At 38.9% G+C, this 18,334-nt stretch overlaps 1 protein-coding gene across 1 annotated transcript in view; it reads left to right on the forward strand.

The window, feature by feature from the left end:
• Nucleotides 1-18,334, forward strand: part of LOC104607281 (branched-chain amino acid aminotransferase 2, chloroplastic-like) — a 48,982-nt gene that overhangs the window by 19,379 nt on the left and 11,269 nt on the right. The window contains exons 6-8 of the mRNA XM_010272897.3: nucleotides 1,086-1,184; nucleotides 7,488-7,604; nucleotides 13,736-13,831. Coding sequence (XP_010271199.1) covers nucleotides 1,086-1,184; nucleotides 7,488-7,604; nucleotides 13,736-13,831 — 312 coding nt within the window. The remainder of the gene's footprint in view (nucleotides 1-1,085; nucleotides 1,185-7,487; nucleotides 7,605-13,735; nucleotides 13,832-18,334) is intronic.

Consider the following 18,334-nt stretch of genomic DNA (forward strand, 5'->3'; position numbering starts at 1 on the left):
GAAAGAAATAAAGGGAATTTTAAAAGCATGCCAAGGAGGAAATTGTTGGAGTGACTAAAAACTATCCGCTGGCTGAAAACAATTGATGAATTTAAAGACTTCTCAACTGAAGATATTTATAGAAATTGGGGTATTGTGGCAAGCACAAGCTCTCCTAAACCTGTGATATTGGAATTTTGGTCTCCACCAATACAAAGCAGGGTAAATCTGAACTTCGAAGGCAGTTCTATAGGCAACCCAGGACCCTCAGGTATAGGGGGTGTTATCAGAGATGGAGAAATCAGAATTTTAACATTATTCTTGGGCCCAATAGGAGTGGGTGACTCCTTGAGAGCGGAAATCATGGCATTACTACAAGGTGTAGCAAAGCAGTTGGGACTACAACAAATAGAAATAGAAGGGAATTCGAAGCTGGTAATGGGATGGCTGCAGTCAGGTAGTTTGGATGCATGGATACATAGATAATTGATAAGGGAAATTATCAGCCTCACAAGGGAGGTTGGTGCTTGTTTCAAGTGGACAAGAAGATCAGCTAATGGATTAGCAGATGCCTTAGCAAAACAGGGGGTTGTTAGGGGGAATATGTCCTGGCCAGTGTTGTAACTCGGTGATTGTATTTCAAACCCACTAGGGGTGGCAGTTGTATTTTAAAATCTGTTTAATGAACTTACCATTTCCAATAAAAAACCACTGGAGGTTTCTTCAGGAAATTTGAAGGTTGTCGATGACGATTAGATTTGAAAAAGTCCTTATTGCCGCCAGCCATTTAGATCACCTTTCGCTATTGCCGCTGGCTCAAAGTTCATTTCATCATCATCTTCTTCTTTTGCTAATACTGCTAGCCATTTAAACTATATGTTTTTGATGTGATAGTGAGATATTCTGTTGTTTTTATACTATGATGATAAGGTCTCTTGTTAAGAATGCTTTGTTATTTGTGTACTACATTCTTTTTGCATTTTGTTAATATTGCTGTACTCAGAAGCTGTTTTCTTTGTTTTATTTTCATTTTCATTATATATATGCTTTCTGGTGTTCCCATCACCTAGTCATTAAGAATTATATGTCTATTTAATTGCTGACAGGAAGGTTTGGCACCGATAAATTTGGTTGTTGAGAATGAATTTCACCGTGCAACTCCTGGTGGAACTGGAGGCATAAAGACTATAGGAAATTATGCTTCGGTAAGCTGGACATGCAATGAAACCTTTCTATGGATATATTCTTATAACTTGACCATAATATATATTAATAACAGTGTTTTAAAAGGCGTGGGAGGTGTACGCCTGGAGACGTGCCTCTAGGCGAGGCGCTCCCAAAACGCCCTGAGGCGTATGCTAGAGGCACTGACACCTCTGAGGTGTACGCCTCAGGTGTAAGAGGCGTATGCCTCTTGTGCTTTTTTCATGAGGTGTGCTAGAGGCGTACGCCTCATGCGCCTCATGCACATCATATATAAAAAGACAGAAAAAAAAGAAAAAAGAAATAAAAGGAAAAGAAAGGAAAAGAAAAGAAAGGGAAGGGAAAGAGAAAGAAAGAGAAGAGAAAAAGAGAAAAGGAAAGAAAAGGAAAGGGAAGGGAAGGGAAGGGAAGAAAAGATAAGGGGAAAGATTTTATTCTTCTTAATATAAAAGATTTTTATTAAAAATATAGGAAAAATGAGATCCCCCCTTCCTCTTCATCCTCCTCCTAACCCCCCTCCTCTTAAGGAGGCTTATGCCTCCTTGTGTTTGGGAGGCTTACGCCTCTTGCGTTCTGAACTACACCTCGCACCTCTAGGTAGTGGAACGCCTCGCGTCACGCCTCCGTGTTTTAAAACATTGATTATTAATTTGATATTCTTTTCTTAGTCATATAATATATTTTCATTAATATAAATGGTATTGGTGTGACTTGCTCATCAGAACAACTTAGTAATGTTCTTATTGTTCATTTTTTTGTTGCAGTGATTCCTTGTCCTTATTCAATAGGACAGAAAACCACTTCCTGTTTCTTGGGTTATTGAGATTAGAAGGGGGTGGTGAGATGAGGGATGCTTTGTTAAGTTAGAAATTTAAGGGAGGGTGTGATTCATAATAGGGTCAGATGGAAGGGTGTTTAGATGAGTATGGTATTTTTGGTTGGTAATAACAATTGTGAGAATATGCTCTTTGGTGAGGTGAGGAGAATTTTGCTTTGAGGTACTTGGGATGCAAAGCTCATGTATTTCTTATATACTTTCTCCTTTTTTTTTTCTTTTGCTTTGATCAGTAATCAAAAAGGTACTTCATTAGAAATGAAGGAGAAATTATAGTACAGCTTTAAATCACATGAAAAACACAGCTTATCAAAAGTTACATTTTTAACCCAAATCTGCCCAAAAAAGTTGATCCCTATGCACCCTTTGTTTTGCCAAAGTATCATCCATCCCATTTGCTGTTTCTTAACCCACTTGAAACTTGCCTCAAGATCCTTTACTAAGCTCTTGATTTCTCTGATTAGATGTCTGAACTTCCACACACTTGGACTGCTGTCAGCCATCCAAGAAATTACTAATTTTGAATCACCTTCTTTCTCCAAATTCTTAAACCCCTGCTGCTTTCCTAGTTTCAGACCTTGAAGTAAAGCTGTTATTTCTGCTCTTGCAGAGTCCCCTACTCCAATCGGCCCTGAGAATAGAGTTACCACTTTCCCTATACCATCCCTGAACATACCTCCAATTCCTGACAGCCCTGGATTTCCTTGAGAGCTTCCATCAAAGTTAAATTTTATTCTGTTAGGCTGAAGAGGCTTCTATCCAACACTATGTCTTTCCTATTTGCTGAATTTGCTACTTCATACCAAGTTCTTATAATATCCCTCACTTCCACCAATTGGAAAGTTTCCATAGTTTTCACCTAGTTTGCTGTTTTTGGTCTTGTTCCTACAACAATGTCCTCCAGTCCTCTAGACTTTTATTTTGAATTGTCTTTAATTTTTTTCTTCCCAGATTGTCCAAATATTTCTGCCCTGGTTGTCTTCCAAAGTAATCTACCTCTCTTTTTCACTTGACTAAAGAAATTTGGGCTGAATAACATAGTGAAGTCTTGTGGGGGTCCCACTTGCAACCAAAGAGAGAAGAGACACACGTCCAAACACAATTTGCAAAGGGGCAAGAAATTAGCAAACTAGGGGTGATTTTGTTTCACCATTTGCCTTGCATAAGACACACATATGAGGGGACAAACATTTGTTTGGCCTTCTTTGAAGCACATCACATGTATTTATCTTTCTAAGGAGAACGTCCCAACATAAGGCTTGAACTTATGGAGGAATAGACTTGCGCCATAACTCTTTCACTAGGAAAATTATTCTACTTGACTTAAGAAAACTAGGGAATAAAGAAAGAAGCACAGGAGAACAAACTGATTGGAGTAGGTTTCCAGATTTTATTGTTATCCACCCTTGAATCAAGGAAAACTGACCCTAGCTTATTTAGCAAATCTATCACAAGCTCACATTCTTTATCCCTTAATCCCCTTCTAAAACCAAAATCCTAGTTTAAACCTAAAGAGGAAAGGTTCTAGAAACAAGCAATGGGCTTCTTTTGAAGACTAGAAAGTAAATGGGGCAAAGGGAATTTAGATTTTAAGGGGGTATCACCGAATCAAACGTCTTCCTAAAAAAGGACTTTATTATCATTTCCCTTCAAATTTTGTGAAATTTAAGAAAGTAGGAAGTACCTCATGAATGGCTTTCCAAGGAGAAGGCGCTGAAGCAAGAGGTGAGACCTTTACATCCCATCCATTTTCTGAAGCACCATGAATGCTTACTAGGACTTTGTGCCATAAACTCTCCTTCTCTTGAGGCAAGTGCCACAACCATTTCCCAAGTAAAGTAATGTTTTCTATGTATCAAGTTTCCAAAACCTAATCCCCCTTGTCTCTTTGGTCTACACACTATCTCCCACTTCACCAAATGATCTTTCCTTTCCTCCCCTGGTTCCCAAAGGAAATCTCTCATGATTTTCTCTACCTTTCTTGCTACTTTGACTGGAATATGACAAGTGGAGAGACAATAGGGTGGAAGATTTTAGAGTCAATTTAATCAAAGTAACCCTTCCCCTTAATGAAATATAATTTATCTTCCAAATTGCAAGCTTCTTTCCAAACTTCTCCAAAATTGGTTTCCAAAAAAATTCAGATTTTGGGTTTCCACCTAGGGGTAAACCTAAATAGACTAAGGGCCTTTGGATCAGATCCTTATTGAGTGAGCTTGGGATTGTTGTTGAGGAGCCTATGATGTTGTATTGTGATAATCAAGCTGCAATCAACATTGCCCATAATCCAGTTCAGCATGATAGGACAAAGCATATCAAGGTTGATAGACACTTCATAAGAGAGAGGGTAACAACAAGAGAAGTTTGCCTACCATATGTTTCTTCTGATTCACAACTAGCTAATGTCTTCACCAAGGGAGTTACAAAGAGCAAGCTTGAACATGATGTACGCAAATTGGGAACATGTGACATTTACTCCCAATATGAGGGGGATTGTTGAGGATTTACTGTCTTTTATTTGTTTATTTTATTAGTTAGCTTGGTTGGGACCACAACCCCTTCGTTTTAGAAGTGTTTTGAGTTGTAGTTGGTTATTTTTTAAAGTTGTTGACAGCATCTACTCTATTAAGGGCATGCTAAAAATTGTACATTTTATTTTTCTTAAGTATAAAGTCTAATGGGAGAGGGTAGCCAGCATTATCTTTTGGCTTTTCTTCTCTTTCTCTCATCTTTCTCTTCTTCTTCTTCTTCTTCTCCCACAAACTCTTTTGTTTTCTCTTTTTTATACAATTTTTATTCTATGCTGCTTTTTTACTCTCACCTTATATTTGTTGCTTTTCCCTCCTGGACCTAGACAGTATTTTCGAGTCTCCTCCTTCTTGATAATGTTTTCTTGGACCCTTCTAAGGATGACTCTAGAATCTAGACCCCCACCCCTACTAGCTTTTTCTCCTGTGCCTCTTTCTTTAAAGTGCTTTGCCAGCCCTCAAATCCTGAACCCCCCTTCCCTGTTAATGAGGTTTGGTGTAGACCAATTCCTCCTAAGGTTGGTAGTTTTTGTTGGGAAGCCTTTTTGGAAAGATTCAACACTGGTGATCTGGTCCAAAAGAAGAGACCCAATGCTTGTTTGTCCCCTCATTGGTGTGTTCTTTGTAATGTTGATGGGGAGACCAGTTTTCATCTTCTGGTGTCTTGCCAATTTGCAAAGTCTATTTGGGAGTGGGCTTTATCTCTTTTTGGGTGTACTTGGATCCCGCCATCAATTTTGCAAGGCCTTTTTGCTCTTTTTTTCAGGTGGCATACAAAAAGGGGAAGGGCTATGTGGAGAGGACTGAGGGCAGTAGTATGTTGGTCTTTGTGGGAAGAAAGAAATTCCAGAATCTTCTCTGATGTAAAGAGAGGGGCTGAGGAGTTGAGGGCCCTGATCCACATAAGGGTTATTCGGTGGATGAAGTCCCTAGAGCTGTTCACAGAATATTCAGTAGATGACTTGCTAAGTGGGGCGAGATTGCTAGCTATACCCAGATTAAAGTAGGGAGGAGTGTGTCTTGGACTCCCCCACTTGTGGGTTTCATGAAACTAAACTTTGATGGAAGTAGCAAAGGGAACTCCTAACAATTAGGGATTGGGGGTGTCTTTAGGGATGAGAAAGGGGTTGTTTTTGCCATGTTTTCAGGCCCAATTGGTGTGGGTGACTCTCTCAGAGCTGAGATCCACACAGTTTTGGAAGGTGTCCAGAAAGCTAGGGAGATGAAAATTAGAAAACTTATAATTGAAGGGGACTTGGAGGTGGTAGTTGGGTGGCTGAACAAAGAAGACAACAGCTTATGGAGTTATAGTAATTTGAAGAGAAAATTCAGATGGCTGGTTTGAGAAATGGAAGTTAAAATCACTTGGGTAAATACGTCAGCTAGTTCTTTTGCTGATGGGCTAGCTAAACAAGGGATGGACAGGGATGTCATGTTCTGGGCAAAGATGTGATTTACTTTTCTTCTTTTTCTGTTCTCTCTTGCTCTCTTGTTTCCTCTTTTGGGGCTCTTGATGTAGCTGGTAGATGAGAAATTTGTCTTCCTCTCTGTAATTATTGTGATAATCAATGAATTAATGAATTGTGCTATCGATCAAAAAAAAAAAATATAGAGATTTTATTCAAGAGGGATTTCTTCAATCCTACGACTACAAGGGGCAAGATTATGTAGAGAAGTGCAAGGGCAACTACACTTTGGACCATTTGGGAAGAGAGAGAGTAGAATATTTAATGGTAGTAGAAGACAAAGGAAATCTTTGAAACTATAATGTGGAAGGTGACAAATCTGGAGTGATTGGTATTAGATTGTGGCAGGAACTTCTGTCACTAGATCAATCATGTTAAAAGATTGGGCTCCTCCAACAGCTCATCTATAGAAATTAAACTTTGATGGTTAATTATCGCTCTATTTTCTTGTCCTATAGGAGTAGGGGATTCAGTTAATGCAGAAATTCAGGCAGTGTTACAAGGAGCTGAATTTGCCAATGAACTGAATTGTGAACAGCTCCTAATTGAAGGTGATTCCAAGCTGGTGATCCAGTGGTTAAAAGAGCCAGAAACATCTGTCTGGTCCTATAAGAGGGTTCTACAAAGATTCAGATGGCTAACTACAACCATGTCAGTCCATTTCCAATGGGAAAGAAGATCTGCAAATGGGTTAGCAGACTCACTAGCTAAACAAGGGGTGCATAGGAATCAGATGTTTTGGGCTAAGCTGTATTTCTTTGTTTCGATCTGAGGCTACATCTTGCACCTCTTTTTGGGAATCTTCTCTGTGTTTCTCTTATAATTCTAATTTTTAATAAAACCACTCATTATTCATAAAAAAAATAAACTTTGATTTTTGTATCATCAGGAAATCCTGGACCTTCTAGGAATTGAAGTTGGATTGGGGGGGGGGGAGTAAGAAGTCCAAATGGTGACTTCATTGCTATCTTCTTGGGATAGGAATTGGTAATTCAACAACAGCAGAATTGAAAGCATAACTTCAAGGCCTACTTTTATGCAAGAGTCTTAATTTGTGCAGTATTGGTTGAGGGGGATTCTCGGACTGTAACTGAATGGCTCAAGGATGCTCAAGGCACTTGGCAGAGACATTAAGGCATACGAAACAGCTGGCTAAAGAATTAGATGTGACATCAAATTGGACTTAGAGATTTGCAAACAATGTTTCTGTTTCACTTGCAATTGCAATGCAAGGAGTCAACAGGGATGGTTTATTTTTGGGAAACATGATGTATTTAGAATTGCACAAGGGTTAGGTAGCTGAGGCTAGTCTAACTTATGCAATTATAATTGTACATATTTTCCATTTTATAATGAATGTACTCTACAGTTACCATTCAATAAATAAATATAGAGAAAAAAAAGAAAGCCATGTATGTATCTCTTGATTCAATAATGAATACTGTTTCTAATTCTTTTTTTCCTGGTTGTATGCAGGTTTTGAAAGCACAGAGTGCAGCTAAAGCTAAAGGATATTCTGATGTTCTATATCTTGATTCTGTGCACAAGAAGTATCTGGAGGAGGTTTCCTCTTGTAATGTCTTTGTTGTGAAGGTATCTAGATTATGGGCAAACTATTCATTTCTTTTCTTATTGTTTAGATGTTAACAAATCTGTGATGTTGATGATCTTCTGGAACCATGTGCAATCAACTTTTCTACATTGAGAATCCTGTTCTCAGGCCTTGTATGTTCCCTTAAAGTCTTAAAGCCTGTTAGTAGTGATTTGGAAGATAATCCAAGGCCTGTTAGTAGACAAGAACCATGCTACAGTACAACTGAAAGAATCGGTTACTGTTTTTTATTTATCATGCAATGCAGCATTTTGGTGTTGTATCTGTTGATTAATGTATTTATTTGTTGATTGATGCATCAACTGGAATGGGAATATATTGTTTATAATTTGACCATAATGGTTCATGCCACATATCCATTATTAATCTACTTTACTCAGAAATTTATTCAAACATTATGAGAAACAACATGTGCAGTAGTGAGTGAACTGTTGGTTGCCATTATTTTTTCAAATAAACCTTTTTGAAGGGTGACATCTTAGCAAAGCATTGGTAGAGGCATTGTAGATAGAATAGAGCTGTAAGTCTCACTAAGTTGCATACTTCTCACCACTAACAACAAGTCTACCTTTATCTATTCACTGTGTACCATTTGTTTTGACCTTATTCCAGAGAGAAGAAATATCTTTGTGTATTTGCAGAAAAGAAGTGCTTAACTGGTGAATTGGAGACTGAGACTCCTGGCATATCTTTTTTAACACAGAGGGCCAGCAATTGCTTTTGATATGGAAAGGTAGATTTTTATGGAGCATCAGGCCATTTACATTTTGTTGGAGGGTTTGGTAGGAGACATAGGTAGGAGAGGTTTTGAATATTCCATCGGTGCATTGCCCCAAATCTTTATGGTCATTAGCTCTAACATCATTGACTATTGGTTATTTTATGTTTGATTTTTAGGTGTTCATTGTAGGATTTGGAATAGAGTGCATCCTGCTCTTCATCGTGGGAATCTTTGGGTGTTTGCACATTGTCATTTGAGGAGGATTCTTGTATTTGGAAAAAGAACAGTAAATGCCTTGTTTGTTAGGTCCCTTTATGATTCTTTGGTATTGAATTGCCTATCTCACAAGTTGGGAAGGTTTGGGGAAATCTGATTCTCTCAACAGTGGAGTCTTTTGTTTGATTTAGTATTTCTTGAGGCGTGTTGGTAGTGGTCCATCTCAAGATGCAGAATTGTGATGTAGGATGAAAAGGAGGAAGGGAGCTAAGGATCTGAATAATGAAAGAAGAGATCTCACATCTAAATGGAAGAAAAGAAAGATTGCACCTTAGGTGCCTATTGCAGGCTTTGGAATAGAGGACTTCATCCTGCTTTTCATCTTGGGCATCTCTGGGTGTTTGTACATTGCCATTTGAGGAGGGTCTCAGATTTGGAAAGAGAACACTTGCTTGCAAGTAACTTTAAAAAATTTTTGTTCCATTAATTCTCACCCAAAAATTCAATTGTAATGATTCTACATAGATTTAAAATAAGGATTCAGATTTCTCTTTATGACAATTTAGACCCCCAAAACTGACTAGTTTTGTCATGTTTGCTTTAGGACTAAGGGGCCGTTTGATAACAGCTGAAGTAGCTGAACTAAATGGATTATTGCTTTGTCTCTTAGTGAATAAGTTATTAAGGAGGTTGTTGGCGCCTTAATGGTTGAAACTGATGTTGAGATGCTTACTATACCTTCAAATATTTTATCCACTATAGACAAAACAATGAGCCATTCAGTTCATCTACTTCAGCTGTTATCAAACACCCCTTAAAGCAGGTAATAATACTCGTGACTATTAGACTCCTTAAATAACTGTCATAACACTTTGCGAATCCTACTACAACTAATCAAATCATCAACAACTCTAAGATAGACCCAAAAATTTGGAAATACACAAATCCTATAACAGACCGACACCCTATCACTAAAATGGCAAAAACTCTCTTGTAACTCATTGGGTTTACAAGATCTTGGTGTTTTTGGATAGATACCTAATTACCCATCTAATGGCATCAAAATCAAACAAAAAGGAGAAATTTTGACCCTTGGAAATTAGGCCAAAAGAAAAATGTGATTGCATCTTAGCATAAAAAAGGTGCTTCCTTGTCTTATCAAGCAAGCGCAAGGAGCTTTTGTTCAGGGGAGACAAATTGTAGATCAGATTCTAATAGCAAATGAATGTGTGGAGGAGATGAGGAGATCGGGGCGTCAAGGTTTTGTTTGCAAACTTGATCTTGAAAAGGCCTATGACTTGGTGGATTGGGAATTCTTACTACTTGTGCTAAGGAAGTGTGGGTTTGGGGATAAATGGTGCAAATAGATAAATGGTTGCCTATCCAATTGCCATTATTCCATCCTAGTCAACGGGGAAGTTAATGATTTTTTCCCAGCTAGTAGGTGTTTAAGACAAGGTGATCCCATGTCATCGTTCCTTTTCACTTTAGTCGCCGATGCTTTTAGTAGACTCCTCTCAGAAGCAGATAGAGCTAGATCTCTAAGAGGGTGGAGAATAGGTAGAGACAGAGTTTCAGTAACTCATCTCCAATTTGCAGATGACATAATAATCTTTTGTGAAGGTTGTGATTTGATGGAGGTAAGGAATCTGAAGGATTTAATATCTCACTTTGAGAGGGCCTCGTTTAAAGGTAAATTTTGAGAAGAGTTGTGCAGTTCACTTGAACAGAGAGGAGTTGGAGTCTATAGCAGACTTGCTAGAATGAACGTGCTCTTAGTGGCCTCTATCCTACCTAGGACTTCCATTAGGTGCAAATCCAAAGGAAAGTAGGTTCCGGAACCTGGTGGTGGAAAAATTCGAAAAAAAGATTGGTAGCTTGGAATTCCTAAACAAGATTGGCAACTTTATACAACTTGCCTTTATACTTCCTGTCAGTCTTTAGAATTCCTAAAAGGGAGCCAAAGAGGTTGGAAAAACTAATGAGGAATTTCTTATGGGAATCTGGTAAAGAGAGAAAAGATCACTTGATTAGGTGGGAGGTGGTGTGTCGGAGTAACGAAGAAGGATCCGTAGGATTAGGGAACATGGTGAGCAAGAATGAGGCTCTTTTAGGTAAGTGGCTTTGGAGATGGCCCCTGGAGAGGGAGAGGTTGTGGCATGAAGTAGTGAAAAGTATCCATGGGAGGAGAGAAATGCTAGAATATTTCAAGAACAGTAAAGAAGTCTTGCTGAAATCAAGGAATGCATATTGACAAGGACTATCTCATGGTTAAAATCTTCACACTTGTTGGCAGATTACTCCTTTGATGACTTAAGGAGAAATTGGTCTGCAGTGGCTGCTACAGTCTCCATCAATATCAAATCACAAGCTGAATGGATTTCCCCACCGGATGGTGTGGTAAAATTGAATTTTGATGGAAGCTGCCAAGGTAACCCAGGGCCATCGGGAATCGGTGGGATTCTGAGAGACAAAGACAGCAATATGTTGTCTCTATTTTCAGGACCAGTGGGTGAAGGTGATTCAGTAAGGGCAGAGATACTAGCAGCGGTACAAGGTATACAGATGGCTAGTCAAATTGGAGTGACCTATTGTTAGTAGAAGGGGATTCCAAGGTAGTAGTAGGCTGGCTAATTAGCCCAGAAACAGCTTGTTGGGGCTACAGGGATCTGTTAAAGAAAGTTAAATGTATGACAAGGAATATGACTGTCAGGTTTCAGTGGGCCAGAAGATCAGCAAATGCAATGGTTGATTCTCTGGTCAAGCAAGGAGTGTCAAGGGGAGATCTATTTTGGGTTACTTTGTAATTGTGTCTCAGGCTTGGGCAGTTTTGATGTATATGGTTCAGTCCTAGGGGGGGTAACATCTCGTGCCTCCTCCTAGGCTGATTGTATTTTTGTTATTTGATTTAATAAAACTACTCTCATTTATCAAAAAAAAAAAGAGCATTCTGGGTTCTGCAAATAAGAGATTCCAATGTAAGCAATAAGCTAAGCTTAGAGGGTAGAGAAAGAAGTAGAACCTCGAGCATCCTAGCGGAGGCATATTTTAGACGACTTTCCTTTTGCTGTATCATGGGGAATGTGGAAGGAGCATGAAAGAAGAACTTTTTAATAATGTGCAATTGCCTTTAAACTGGAAACTTAAGGATGCAGTCATGCAGGCCTTATGCCTCTCAAGAGGGAATGTTACTAGCTGAACAAAAAAATGATTACCCATAAAAGCAAAGCATATGATCAAGTGAACGTAGTGATTGATTAGCTAGAAAAATGTAGTGAATCATATTCCTTAATTTTTTTGACGATAAATAAAAAACAAAATTCATTAAATGAAAAGAAGGTACAATGCAGCAGGTGACAAGGCATCACCCACTAAATCAGCTAACAGGGCATAAAACATAAAGAAGAACAAATGAACAGATAGATGCATATACTTTTGCTTGCCTCAATTAGCAAAGACTGAAAGAAGTCCTGAAATCAGAACCAAAATCTTCTCTCTTAGAGTCCCTGAATTCTGGAAGAATCAACACCACTCCACCAGTCTTGAACCAATTACGGCATGTGGTCAATCCTTGTTTCTTGCTTTGTTGTTAAAGATTCTTCAATTTCTTTCTTTCCACACCTCATAGTATTCTGCAAAAGGAACACAACTCCACATAATTTTAGCTTTCTTCCCCCCATTGATTCTTGGCCACTTTCCAAAGATCTCCTTAGGTGACTTGGGATCCCACCCGTCCATGTTGAAGAGGCAAAAATAGAATAACCATGTACAGCTCACATAAAGACAGTTGACCATCAATCAAATGCATCACATCTTCTGAATCCATTTCACAGATGATGCACCTATTAGCCAAAAAAAAACCTCTTTTCTTCAAATGATTTTAGGTAAGGATGCTGTTCATTGCCATGCAAAAGCTTCAATTCTGGAGGGGATTGAATTATCCCACACACCTCCAATGTGATGACTTAAAAATGTAGAAGAGTTCATTTAGTTTATCCACCTCAGATAGGGCATGCAGGGACACACAACAAAAAGGAAAACTTCAGGCAAGTTACATGCATCAAGGAAGCCGTTTATATCCATATTATTGACAGAGGGGATGCTCAACAAATAGTCAACAATCTGTTTATATCTAGTGTCTCTTCATTTGTTTTCATCAACTAGAGAGGCCAAAATGACTGCTGATCAACAGGACCCTCCTCCTTTTAGCATCTACCCTGTTTTCCCCCTATGGTGTGCTTTAAAGAACCCCTCTCAATCTTTCTGATACCTCCCTGCACATTCCACTTGACAAGATTCTGAATCTCCCTAGAAGATAACCTTACCCTGCCTCTTTTCCTTATCTTCTTTGTAATAATTGGAGGCATACCAAACAACAAAAAAAGAGGCATATCACAATCCACCCCCCCCCCCCCCCCCCCCCCACACACACACAAAAAAAAAAAAAAGAAAAGAATCCAACTGTTCTTTTGAAGCAGATCTTCCTTATTGCTTCAAGTGGTTCAATCAAAGTGGTCTTCCTCATCAAGTTTATCAAAACCCATCCACAACCTTATCTTCCGTCCCCCTCAGCTTATCACTCATGCTCTTGAGGCAACTTATAACAAGGGTGTTCTCTATACTTTTTCTTTCTGTACATTAGGCTTTGATCATTGGAAGTTTGAACCAAGATGGTTGTTAGACAGATCATTTATTCCTTTCATGTTCTTATCATTTCTCAATGTACAAGGCAGGACACAATTTCCACTATGGTTTTATTTTGATCCTGTTTTAGTTATCAGAAGTATGTTAAATGAAATGACTGATATTATTGCTGCTGTAGAAACCAGATGACCAATTTATTATTTGTTTAGTGTGAATATTTTTATTGAAAGATGGTAAAATTTTCATTAATATAAAATAAAGCTGAGTGGGGAGGGATTTCCTAATCGGCAGTATATAAGGCTTTAGACAACCAAAGAGGGAATTACAGCAAAAGGTCATGATGTGCAAAGATATGTGAGAAGTTTCTTTATGTTGCCATTGTAGATGCTTAAGCTTATAGTAAGCTATTCTCTAAGCCTTGTGAGCTTATCTGGTTCTTAAATCTGTCATGGTGTCATGATGGAATGTGCATTATCAGCATTGTTGCTGCCTACTATTACTAAGATATTTTCATGGTCTGTGTTGTCCTAGGGTACAACAATCTCTACTCCAGCAATAAAGGGGACCATTCTTCCTGGCATTACGCGAAAAAGTATAATTGATGTTGCTTGTAACCTAGGGTTCCAGGTATTTATCTTTCAACTCTAAAATCACTGTTTTTTTTTGATGAATAATAATAAGTTTATTGATTCAGAAGCAAATTTAGAGTGAGTTCATACATCATCCCAGCGAGAGGCACGAGCTGCAGCCCCTCCTTGAATCTTACAAGTAAACTAGGAAAGAAAAGCAAGAATCACAACTGAGCCCAAAATAATTCTTCCCTATTTACCCCTTGCTTAGCTAACATATCTGACAAAGTATTTGCTGATCTCCCCACCCACTATACAGTGACCAACATATTCCTTATCAACCAATTGAATTTCATCATTTCATTCTTGTATCGCCACATAGCCTCTTCAGAATTTTTCAACCAACCCACCACCACTTTGGAGTCCCCCTCGATTATTAGTTGTTGTACCCCCAGCTGGTTTGCAAATTGCACCCCTTGTACAACAACTAAAAGTTCAGCCCTGATGGAGTTCCCAAATCTCAAGGGACCTGAGTAAAGCAACAAAATCTCTCCCTTCGCATTTCTCAAAGCACCCCCCATTCCGGATAAACCTGGATTACCCATGCTATTTCCATCAAAGTTCAACTTTAGTGAGCCTTCGGATGGAGGAGACCAACTTGTAATTGATTTGTCCTTTAGAGATGAACACCTCACTACTGCTGACCAATTTCTCCAAAGGTCATTAAAGGAGAATTGATGAAAGATTTCCAAGGTCTTCAGCCAAGGTATTGCCCTATTCAACACATAGTCTTTCAAATCCTGGCTGCTCCTTTCCTTTTCTTGAAAGATTCTAAGATTTTCTTTCTTCCCAAAGAGTCCAAATCAAAGCAGCACGAGCACATCTCCACATAATTCTCCCTATTTTTGTAGGCCAATAAAAGGTAGAATGGTTGAAGAGCATGTGAAATTCTGCTGGTAGACTCCAACTACCCCCAAACAACGAAAGTATTCAAGCCCAAAGGTCTGCAGAAAAGGGACAAGATATTAATAGATGGTAACAATCCTCACCGTGAGCTCTACAGAGGATACACCAATTAGGAAAAATACAGAGGAAAGGTCTTCTCTTTTGTAGGTTATCTAAAGTGTTCACTTTCCCATGGAAAACTTCCCAACAAAATGCCATAATTTTTGGGGGAACTAATAGATGGTAACAATCCCAACAAAATGCCCAAAGGTCTGCAGAAAAGGGACAAGATATTAATAGATGGTAACAATCCTCACCGTGAGCTCTACAGAGGATACACCAATTAGGAAAAATACAGAGGAAAGGTCTTCTCTTTTGTAGGTTATCTAAAGTGTTCACTTTCCCATGGAAAACTTCCCAACAAAATGCCATAATTTTTGGTGAGTAGAAAGTTGAGAGATGGACTTGAAGAAAGAAGCACAAGTGAAGGTTCCATTGGGTCTAGGAGTCCAAACCTTCTTATCTGGCTTGGAGGGATCCAAACAAACCTGATAAAATTGAGGAATTGAGGAAGGGTGTTGTGAATAGCCTTCCAAGGTGCTGCTAGGTTAGCTTGCCTCGATACACCAGCATCCCATCCATTCTTTGACCTCCCATGAATGCTTCCCACCACCTCATGCCACAATCTCTCTCTTTCCAAAGGCCATCGCCACAACTATTTCCCTAACAGAGTTTGATTTTTTCTAGTTACCCTCCCAAGTCCCAAACCCCCCTCTTCTTTACTTTTGCACAATTTCCCAATTAACCAAGTGATCCTTTTTTTCTTGTCCCGGCTCCCATAAGAAATCTCTCATCAACTTCTCCAGTTTCCTAGCTTCCCTAACTGGTATCCTAAAAACAGACAAATAATAGGTAGGTAAGTTAGCCAAGGTAGCTCTTATTAGGGTAATTCTCCGTCCTAAAGAGATATAATTCCTCTTCCATGAGGCTAATCTCTTCTCAAACTTTTCTATCACTGGGGTCCTAAATCTACTCTCCCTAGGATTTGCCCCTAAAGGAAGCCCTAAATATGACATAGGCCAAGCAGAAGTGGAACACTCAAGACACTCCGCAATAGCCTCGACCTCCCCTACCTCCAAATTTATACCCGCTATGCAGCTCTTTTCCAGATTTATTCTCAAATTAGAGATACTTTCAAAGCCTTTTATTAGCTCCTTTAGGTTTGCTACCTTTTCGCTAAGACCTCCTTCACAAAAGATCATTAGGTCATCTGCAAACTGAAGGTGGGTGACGAGAACTTGGTGTCTCCCTATTCTCCAACCCCTAATGGCATCTTTGCTGTCAGCCTTAGTAATGATCCTACTAATCACATCAGCTACTAATGTAAAAAGGAAGGGTGAGAGTGGATCCCCTTGCCTGACACCCCTGCAAGCTGGAAAAAAGTCCCTCACCATACCATTTACCAGAATAGAGTAGTGACAAGTACTGATACACCCAAAGATCCAATTACACCACTTGTCCCCAAACCCACAGTTTTGCATAACCTCTAATAGAAACTTCCAGTCCACCAGATCATAGGCCTTTTCAAGATCCAATTTACAAATGAATCCTCTCTTATTAGACCTTTTCATTTCCTCCACACACTCATTCGCAATTAAGATTTGATCTGTTATTTGTCACCCTTGAATGAAAGCCCCCTGTGTTTCACTAATGATAGAAGGGAGGACTATTTTGATCCTCAATGAGAGCACTTTAGCCAGAATTTTATAGATGCTTGTCACCAGACTAATAGGCCTAAAATCTTTTGGGTGGTTGGCATCAATCTTCTTAGGTATCAGGGCCAAAAAAGTGGCATTAATTCCAGGGCTTATAGTGTGATTGTCTGCAAATTCCTTAAAGACTTCAACTAAATCCTCTTTCACCACCTCCCAACAGTCTTGATAAAAGCCCATTGTAAAGCCATCTGGACCCGAAGCCTTGGATCTATCCATTAGAAAGACAACTTTCTTAATCTCTTCTTCCTCGAAATCCCTTTCCAGCCACCTTGCCACTCCATCATCAATTCTTGGCCAATCCACCCTTTCCATGACTGCTCTCTCACTCAAAGGTCTTCTATAAATCGATTTGAAGTGGTCCACAAATTTTCTGGCTATGTCATCCTGGTTGGTAATTACCTCCTCTCCTATCTCTAGCTTGGTCACAAGATTTCTTCGTCTCCCATTTGCCAAATCATGGAAGAATCTAGTGTTCCCATCGCCTTCCTTAATCCACTTGTGTCTAGATTTTTGTCTCCAACTGATTTCTTCTCTCAATAACACCTCTTCCAAATCCTTTTTCAATTGTCTCCTTAACACTCTGTCCTCCTCGGTCAGCCTATTTTGAGATTCCTTTACATCCAAGTTCTCTATGCGAGAAATTAGGCACAGTTTTTGATCCTCAATTCTACCAAACTGATCTCTATTCCACTCTTTTATTTTGGCTCTCAGCCTTTTTAATTTCTTATGGAACTTGATCCCCTTCCATCTTACCCCCCTCACCTCATCACCCCACCATTCCTTCACTTTTTTCACAAAATCTGGATGGGTGAGCCACATATTTTCGAATCTAAAAGGTTTGGGTCCTATAGAAAATGACTCAGTACCTATTTGGATAGGACAGTGATTGGAGGTGACCCTGGGTAACACTCATTCTTTATTAGCTTTGAATTAAAGAATGAACTACAATTTTATTGACTCAGTACCTATAGAAAATGACTCAGTACCTACAAGTAAATATGTGTTTACAAATATATTTACTTGTAGTTCATTCTTTAATTCAAAGTTAATAAAATTGGATATGTTATCAATCAGAAACTATAATCTCAGATATTCTATTGTCTCTTGGATTTATTTGAGTACAATTACTGGTTCTGTGAAAAAACTAGATTGATGCTTGGTAGTTCCAAGTTTCCCAATAAAGTTTGATTTTGTTCAAGTTTCCCAGTAAAGTGGAAAGATTCCACCAGGAGAAAAAACTGCTTTTTTCAGATTTTAACTTCCTTAAAAGCATTTAAAATGTTTTAAAACTGGAAGGGAATCCAGTTTTCTAAACCCTTGGTTTTCATTTTTCTGAAAAACCAGAAGAACCAGTCAAAACCCGGTGGAACTGTTAGAAACCAACAGGGTTTCAATGGTCCAACTGGTTTTAATGACCAGCCTACTTCACTAAATGCACATATATTTTAAAATGCAAGTCAAAAGACTTGAACCTGAGATCTCATAATTTTATGTGTTAGCACCAAAACATCAAACCACAAGTAACGAGATGTGAACTTTAATAATGAGATCTCTTAGGGCTGAGATCCTTGTAGCGCTTGAAGGAATTCGAAGAGCAAAAGATCTAAATATTAGCCGTTTGATTCTGGAAGGTGACTCGAAGGTGGTGCTTAATTGGTTGAAGACAGAGGACAGTGGTTTGTGGAACTTTAACAATGAGAAAAAACAATTCTTATGGCTGGGTAGGGACATAGAGATTCAGTACAACTGGGTGAAGAGGAGTGCCAACTCATTTGCGGATGGGTTGGCCAAGCAAGGAGTGAATAGGGAGGCTGTTTCCTGGGCTAGTTTTTAATTTTCTT

Source organism: Nelumbo nucifera, chromosome 4 (genome assembly GCF_055504915.1).
Source record: "Nelumbo nucifera cultivar China Antique chromosome 4, China Antique-T2T, whole genome shotgun sequence".
Lineage (NCBI taxonomy): Eukaryota > Viridiplantae > Streptophyta > Magnoliopsida > Proteales > Nelumbonaceae > Nelumbo > Nelumbo nucifera.